An 8,893-nucleotide genomic window follows, 5' to 3' on the forward strand; every position below is an offset into this window, starting at 1 on the left:
AAGGAAGGAAGGAAGGAAGAAAGAAAGAAAGAAAGAAAGAAAGAAAGAAAGAAAGAAAAGAAAGAAAGAAAGAATTCTGCATAGAATGCCCATAGGAGATAAATGGAAGTAATAGGTTAGGTTGTGTTACTACTATTCCACACATACTAAACAGATGGCAGATCGCGTGCCAGGAATGTGCCTTTTCTGTTTTGTGTGTTTTGTTATTTGGTTTAAAAACAACTGGCCTATTTTATTTCCTATTCCCTCTTTTGTTCGTTTTTCTTTCATCTTTTGTTTTTCATTGTTTTCACTGAATTTGCAATATTGCTTTTTACCTGACATGGTATCTTTTGCTTTGTGGACCTTTTCACAGTATTTGGTATAGTACCTAATATAGTGAGGGATTGTAATTTAATAAGTATGTATTAATTTCCTTTTAGCTGAGAAAAATTTTTAAAGGCAAAACCACATTTTCTGATACTTTCAAAAGACTTCTAGCAAATTCTTTGTTGGCTTATTTCATCTTTTTAAAAGAGAGATTGCCCGTAAGCCCTAGACATCCTTTGCAATCGATGCTTTCTTTTCAGTTTCCAACCATTCGCTTCCTCCTGACTTTTCTGTCTTAGTCTTCATGACAAATCCAGCTGTAGGTTGCAATTCTTCAATTTTCGTTTCCCACTAGGATTCTATTCATTGGTCACCTAAGTTAACAGTAATTTTCATATTTGGAAATGATGCCAATGACAGCTTGAAACTTGATTGAATTGTCTCCTTTGTGGTTACAGTGTGTTCACTCTAAGTTGAAGAACTGTGCTTAGTCTTCCACACCGTCTAGTGTTCTGATCCAGGCCCTGGCTTCAGTGGCCCCTTTGCTAAGATGCCAACCAGCCTTGGGCTGCCCTGTATGACTGAGAACGAGGCCTGAGGTCTAGATGGCCCACAAGTGCTGTAGGCTAGTGTTGGCTTTGCTGAGACAGGTTGCGTTTGGGAAAATCTTACTTATTTTAAATTTTAACATTTTTTCCCACCTTTTTATTTTGAAACTTTTCAGATTTCCAGAAAACTTGAATATTCATTGAACAAATATAAACACATACCCCCATCACCTAGATTTGCCAGATTTTAACATTTCGCCACATTTTCTTTGTCTCTTTTATATGTAAAACATTTTTTATTGATCCATTGAAAATTGCACATAAACTTAGCCCTGAAATAGATCAATATATATACGTACATTCTTCATACCATTCTAAATGCGTACATTCTTCATACCACTATCTCCCACAATATCATCACATCTGATACAATTATAATAATTCTATATGCCATATATATAATCTTCATGAAAATTTCCTCAGTTTTCCCCAGAATGTCTTTATAGCTGACTAGTTGTTTTGTAGAATCCAGGCCACTTGTCTTGTACAATTGTGTCACATCCTGGCTTTCTGCTTGCTTTCTCATGATCAGATTGAGAATGTATAAAGGATACTTCTTAGGTCATATTGTATACTTCTCATTGCATCCACAAAGTCTAAGAGGTACATAGTCAGTTTGTCCTGCTGTGACTGATCCCTCTAGTGGTGACCACTAGACCTCTTTATTGTAGAAGTAGCCTTTTCCCTTTGTAACCAATCTATAGGATAATATTTTGAGTTCATGTGAATTTTCCATTCTTCAGTAACCTTTCAGCCAGTGGCTTTAGCATTTGTTGTTGATCCTTGCCTGAAATTGATGGTTAATTTGGAAGTTGTAAAATGGTGATTTTCTACTTCTGTCATTACTTTTACTTTTATAACATATTGTTCTATAAAGTCGTTTTCTTTTTCTTCTTGCCCCTCCTCCTGAGTGTGTGTGTGTGTGTGTGTGTGTGTGTGTGTATGTGTAGGGGTGTGCGTGCACATGAATGTGCATGTCACCTATTGAATGTGTTGTGAAGCATTATCATTATTCTTTTATTTTTAGAGACAGGGTCTTGCTCTACCACCCAGGCTGTAGTGTAGTGACGCTGTCATAGCTCACTGCAGACTTGAATCCCTGGGCTCAAGCAGTCCTCTCGCTTCAGCTTCCTAAGTAGCTGGGACTACAGTCATGTGCCACCACACTTCTAAAAATTTTTTTTGTAGAGATGGGGTCTCACCGTCTCTAAAAAGAGATGGTGAGACTGTCTCAGACTCGTTTTGTGCTTTGTCTGCCTTGTGCCGAGAATCAGCCATTTCTCCAAGGTACTTGGTTCCTTATACTGGAATGTACGTAGAAACCAGTTGACCCTCCCGCTGCTCCTAAAGTTCCATTGCTTTATGCTTTTTCAGGGAACAGAACTAGGAAATAATATTTTTTGACTATTACAAGAAATAGTTTTTAAGATAAGAGTTTATATTGCTTAACATTATAGGGTTTTCCCTTTTACATTTGTATCTCTTCTATAATAAAATATTGGTCTCCATAAAATTAATATATTTACTTATTTGCTTTATGCCTCAGTATACATAAAATATTTCAGAATTATAATATCCATGTTCTGACTGGCCATAAGCCTACCAAGTAAAGATGAAGATTTCTTTGCAATTATTTTGTTGTTGTTATTTGTTTCTGGTTATATTTTTAGTTTCTTTCATATATAAAACATTTACATGCTTCAGAGCTTAACTTTACGAGGGATGCCCAGAGGAGTTTCCCTATGCCCCTCCCTCTACTCTCACCCAGCCCTTGAGAAATGATTTTTATTGGTTTCTACTTATCTTTTTTTGTGTTTATGTTGCAAAAAGAAGCTTATGCATATTTCCCCCCTATACTTACATGTCTTTTCTTTTTCTATTTCTTACACCAAAGCAGCGTTCTAGGTACATTTCTTTTGTATCTTGGCTTTTCTCTGTTTTACAGCTCTATAGTACTAGATTGCACAGATGTGCCCTCATTTATTCAGCCAACCTCTTATGTATGGGGATTTGGTTGTTTTCAGTGTTTTGTTCTCATAAATCAGTGAATAACGCGTGCTTATGTTCTTTTGTATTCATAGGGGTGTATCTTCTGGGTAAATTCATCGAGTCAGATGGCTAGGGAAATATATATGTTGTTTTGTTAGAAAGCTCCCACCTTCCCGCTGAAGAGGTTATAGCACCTGGCATTCCCACCAGCAAGGTGGCAGGGTGTTTTTCATAGCCTCACCAACGGTGTGCTGTCAGACTTTTGAACTTTTGCTAGTCCTATTAGATAAAAAGTGTTCTCTCAGTGGTTTTAATTGCACTTATCTTGTTTTGAGCCATATATTTCTTTTAAAAATATAATTTAATTCGTCAATCTTTTTTTCTTTTTTTGAGACCGAGTCTTGCCCTGTAGCCCAGGCTGGAGTGCAATGGGGTGATCTTGGCTCACTGCAACCTCCGCCTTCCAGGTTCAAACGATTCTCCTGCCTCAGCCTCCTAAGTAGCTGGGATTACAGGTGCCTGCCACCATGCCCAGCTAATTTTGTATTTTAGTAGAGACGGGGTTTCACCATGTTGGCTAGGCTGGTCTCAAAGTCCTGACCTGGTGATCCACTCGCCTCGGCCTCCCAAAGTGCTGGGATTACAGACGTGAGCCACCGGGCCTGGCCTGTCAATCTTTTTTTAAAAATGACTTATAAATTTTGAGTCATATTTATGAAAGACTTTCCCATTTCTTAGTTATAAAGGAATTCACCCATGTCGTATGTATTTGTTTTTATTTTGTATGTGTAGCCCTCTCACTCATTTGGAGTTTACTCTGCTATATGATGTGAGGTTTGGATTTCAGTTGTATCTTTTCCCAAATGACAATCAGTCGCAGTATCACTTATTAAGGCTCATGTGTGTAATCCAATACTGGTAGGCCAAGGCCAGAGGATCATTTGAGCTCAGGAGTTCAAGACCAGCCTGAGCAACATGGTGAGACCCTCGTCTCTAAAAAAAAGAAAAGAAAAAAAAAATTAGCTGGGTGTGGTAGTGCAAGCCTCTCGCCCCAGCTACTCCTGAGGCTGGGGTGGGAGGACTGCTTGAGCCTGAGAGGTCAAGGCTGCAGTGAGCATGATTGTGCCACTGTACCCAAGCCTCAGCGACAGAGTGAGGTCCTGTCTTTAATAAAAGAAAAAGTCTACCTTTTTTCCCCTGCAGCAAAGGAAGGGGGTGGGTGGAGAGGAACCTAGTTAAAACAAAAAAAGTTTGCTAAAGGGGCACACTGATGTTTGATCGAAGTTTTTTATTTGTTTGTTTATTTTGCACTCAAGCCTGCATGACAAAGCATGTTGCCCAGGCTGGTTTATAACACCCGGCCTCATCCACCCACGTCAGCCTCCCTCAGCACTGGGATTACTGGCATGAGCCACTGTGCCTGACCTAGGTTTTTTGTTTTGTTTGAAGTGTAATTTTGTTCTGAAAAAAGCTGAATGAGAGAATGAAGCTTGACCCAGAGACACAATTAGGCTTCCTAATATGACTGAATTTATACCCCCAAATTATAGACCTCTCCTTTTGGGGGCAAAGTCTGATCCAATGCATTTACTATGTGGGTAGGCAGAGAAGGCCCACTCAGAACAGGCTCTCTAAACAAGCAGAAGTGTATTTAAATGCACTACCGGGTCCCAGGCCGTAGACTCTTCATCTGGCACTGTTCAACAAGAAGGAAAGTGTACATTTTGTTGTTAATTGTGAGGCAGGGTATTGGAGAAGACACTATACAGGCTTAAACTATTGTTCTCAGCTGGGAGGCAGTGCTGCTTCCTAGGATGTAGGGGCATTTGGAAAGGTGTGGGGGTGAGATTTATCACGAGCACTGGGTATTACTGGTGTCAACTGGAAAAAAGCCAGGAATATTAAAGACCTGCAGTATGGGAGAAGGGTGCCTGTGATGGAGCTGTCACACCCACAATGCTAGTAGCATCCCTATTGAAAAACAGACATGGAAGAAGAACTTGTTTGGGAAGAGTGTAGTTTAAAAACTCTGCAAAAAGGTGAAAGACCATCTGAAAACATCAGGGGTGTCATAGTGGGTGAGACTTAGAGCCTGCTCTTTGCAGCCTGCTCTTTCATATGTGCATGACCAGCTGGGAGCTGGAACAATTGCTCTTAAGCACATTTCCACAGAAGCTGGACAGGAGCATCTCTAAGTGATCCTTTAAAAATAAAAGAGAGATTATTTGTGCTTTCATATTCAAGGAATGACACATTTAAAACTCACACTTGAAAATTGTCAATAACCAGTTTAATAGTTAATTTTTTTTCTTTTTGGATGAGTGTGTAGTAATTTTATCATCCCATTGAAATAATTATGAAATAAGATAATGCTTTGAAACTCTAATTCAATGTTCAGCCTATAGAAAGCACTCTATAACTATTAGTTCTAACCTTTTTTATATAACAGTTGTTAACTAACCTTTGTGTGTATTTTCAGAGAGCTATTGCTTACCTTTTCCCAAGTGGTTTGTTTGAGAAACGAGCCAGGCCAATAATGAAGGTAGTTATTTTAATTACCATTTTAAAAATTTCACTTTTATATGTTATGATAATTATCTAATACATTATTAATTTAATTTACAGCATCCTGAACAGATTTTTCCAACACAAAGAGGTAAGTTTGTTCAAGAATGAGATAAACAGTTTTTTCTTTACCGTATTTCCGTGTCAGGTTATGTATCAGCAGTTGCTCACATATTGTAGGGTGGCCCCCCTGTGTCACGGTAGTTGTGAAGCAGGTCAAAAAATTTTGTAACTAACAATGAATGAGTGAAGTTTGCAAACCATATCTTTTAAATTAAATACTAAAATTAGAGGGGGTTAGAGCTTATGACTATGTGAATGTCACACTAATTATTTGCATTCCAACATGTCCTTTGAGGGAGAGTTTGGGACAGAGCTGCTGGCAACTAATTCAACTTCTGTTTATAGAAATTTAAAACTTTCCTTGATTTTGGAAGCACATTTTCACTGACTATAGATTTTCTTTTCTGTTCTCTCAGTACTTTAATGATGTAATTCCATTGGCTTGTCTTATGTGCTTCTAGTGAGCAGTTAGCCATCTTCTAATGGTGTCTCCTGTTTTCTCTGGCTTCTGTTAAGATGTTCTCTTTATCTTTTAAATGTGTAAAAAAAAAATCTTGAAGAAAATACACAGCAAGCTTTAAGGTTGCCAAGAAATTGAATAATATATTTATTATACATTAGAAGCCTCTTATCCAGTGAGGACCAGTAGTTCTCTGTTAACTTAAAAAGTATTAAAGCTAGAAATCATTTCTTTAAAAAAACACTCAAAATGTAACTTGAACTTAGCCATCAAGCTTTTGCTGTGACCCTAGAGGTTTGGTGGTTGTGAGTGTGTCTGCTCCTCCCCGTAGCTTTTATATAACCACGCCACTGATGCATCATCGCAGTCTTTCATTTTTGATTTTCTTTTTTTTTTTTTTTTTTTTTTTTTTTTTTTGAGATGGAGTCTTGCTCTGTCGCCCGGGCTGGAGTGCAGTGGCCGGATCTCAGCTCACTGCAAGATCCGCCTCCCGGGTTTACACCATTCTCCTGCCTCAGCCTCCCGAGTAGCTGGGACTACAGGCGCCGCCACCTCGCCCGGCTAGCTTTTTGTATTTTTTAGTAGAGACGGGGTTTCACCGTGTTAGCCAGGATGGTCTCAAACTCCTGACCTCGTGATCCTCCCGTCTCGGCCTCCCAAAGTGCTGGGATTACAGCCGTGAGCCACCGCACCCGGCCTTTCACTTTTGATTTTCTTGCAGTGGAGCAGTGAACTTATACTTCCTAAGAAATCTGAGTGCAGAATATTTTTATATTTCTATAAATTCTTCCCATCAACCTCACTGAAGTTGGCATGACTTTTTTTTTTTTTTTTTTTTTTTAGCAACTTGGCCTTTCTAGAGCATTCAACGTAGTTTTCCTAGAAGTAGGAACTTTATGTTTGCACTCATATTTAATTTATTTATGTAGTACTTAATTCATGTATTTGTAGAAATAAGTACAACTGCAATAAAATAGGCTTGGGAGTAAACACAACTACTAGTAAGCATGAAACTCAGCAGCAAACGTGTGGATCTACTTGAGAATAGCTGAGTGGCCACAGGTGCTCAATGTGCAGGCCGCTTTATCAGTGTGTTTAGAATTAAATAAAAATTGGTAAGATAGCAGATATTTCCATAGAAGACTTATTTATTTTGCAGTGATATTTCTGCTAAGTCCTATTTTAATTCAAAGCTAGGAATTTATTCTCTCACTCCAGTTCACTCTTGGAAATGATAACTTTTAGTTTGAATCTTGTTATAAATGTTTTGAATCTTTTTATAAATATGCTCTATCATTGGTATTTCCTTGATTCTTAGACATGGTTGATTATAAATTATACCATCAATCTAACAATAGCTTTTGGGGAAATAATAAATGAAGACTATGTTAAAAGTACACATCAGGCTAGGCACCGTAGCTCAAGCCTGTAATCCCAGCACTTTGGGAGGCCGAGACGGGCAGATCATGAGGTCAGGAGATCGAGACCATCCTGGCTAATATGGTGAAACCCCGTCTCTACTAAAAAATACAAAAAACTAGCCGGGCGAGGTGGCGGGCGCCTGTGGTCCCAGCTACTCGGGAGGCTGAGGCAGGAGAATGGCGTAAATCCGGGAGGTGGAGCTTGCAGTGAGCCGAGATCTGGCCGCTGCACCACAGCCTTGGCGACAGAGCAAGACTCCATCTCAAAAAAAAAAAAGTACACATCGCTTTTGCAGATACAACTCAAGTGTTACAGAAGTAAAACTATGCACAGGGCACAGTAACATATATTAAATACCTAGTAGCTTTTCAGTAAATGTTTGTAATGACAGTGATTTTTTTCTTCTTCTTTACTGACTCTTGTATTTTTTTAACCTCTCAGGCTCCCCACCTATTTCTCTGTCTCTCTCTTCGTTCTTTATTATCTCTGCTAGTTGCATCTCTTCTTATACATCTGCCCCCTAAGACCGGTTTGTTCTTTCAAATCGTACCAGCTTCTCAGTATTAGAAGTTTATTGTTACTAGCAGCCAGGTTGTAACAACTGAAACTTCTATATATCCCTGCAAAATGCCCATGTATTATTTTGAAAATATGTCACTTCTGGTAGGATTATCTTAAGGTGTAGTTTACTATATGTAGCTATATGTAAACAGTACTTCTTTAGAATTAGTAAAATGTTTTTTGTTGCTTATGTACCTACCTCCCAATTTTGTTGTATTTCATGAATATAGGATAAACTGATTTTTTTGTATGCTAAAAAAGTACCAGTGAATTTTAGATTTGGGTAGGTTATGACACTTATAGCGTACTAATACTTTCCTTATTAAAAGATGGAAGCTTCTAGATTGAGTTAACATAAACGTCTTGCTCTTTATGGTTTAAAGCAAGTGATACAAATATTAGGTGAAACAAAGATAACTACTGGGTCAGCAGGAGCAAAGAGTAGCACCACATATTAGACGAAATGGAATTCAAGGAGTGTAATACTTCAGTGAAACAAGAATGTTAATTTATGTTGATAAAACCTAATCTCCATTGAGTAGATTTGATGACCACAAACCTTTTTGCACCAACATTTAGCATTGAAATGTTTAAAGCAAAAACTGTTAACTAAGGCTATAACGAATTTGAATAACACAGCATGATTTTGTAGTAACAGATACAAAGAATACATTTTCTTTTTTTTTTTTTTTTTTTTTTTTTTTTTTTTGAGACAAGAGTCTTGCTCTGTTGCCCGGTCTGGAGTGCAGTGGCCGGATCTCAGCTCACTGCAAGCTCCGCCTCCCGGGTTTACGCCATTCTCCTGCCTCAGCCTCCGGAGTAGCTGGGACTACAGGCGCCCGCCACCTCGCCCGGCTAGTTTTTTTTTTTGCATTTAGTAGAGACGGGGTTTCACCGTGTTAGCCAGGATGGTCTC

General features: G+C 38.6%; 1 protein-coding gene across 1 annotated transcript in view; it reads left to right on the top strand.

Annotated features, from left to right (window-relative positions):
* MRPS9 (mitochondrial ribosomal protein S9) overlaps positions 1-8,893 on the top strand; it is a 61,064-nt gene that overhangs the window by 23,442 nt on the left and 28,729 nt on the right. Inside the window, exons 3-4 of the mRNA XM_017875029.1 lie at positions 5,386-5,448; positions 5,532-5,562. Coding sequence (XP_017730518.1) covers positions 5,386-5,448; positions 5,532-5,562 — 94 coding nt within the window. The remainder of the gene's footprint in view (positions 1-5,385; positions 5,449-5,531; positions 5,563-8,893) is intronic.

Source organism: Rhinopithecus bieti, unplaced genomic scaffold (assembly GCF_001698545.2).
Source record: "Rhinopithecus bieti isolate Rb0 unplaced genomic scaffold, ASM169854v2 scaffold_8783, whole genome shotgun sequence".
Lineage (NCBI taxonomy): Eukaryota > Metazoa > Chordata > Mammalia > Primates > Cercopithecidae > Rhinopithecus > Rhinopithecus bieti.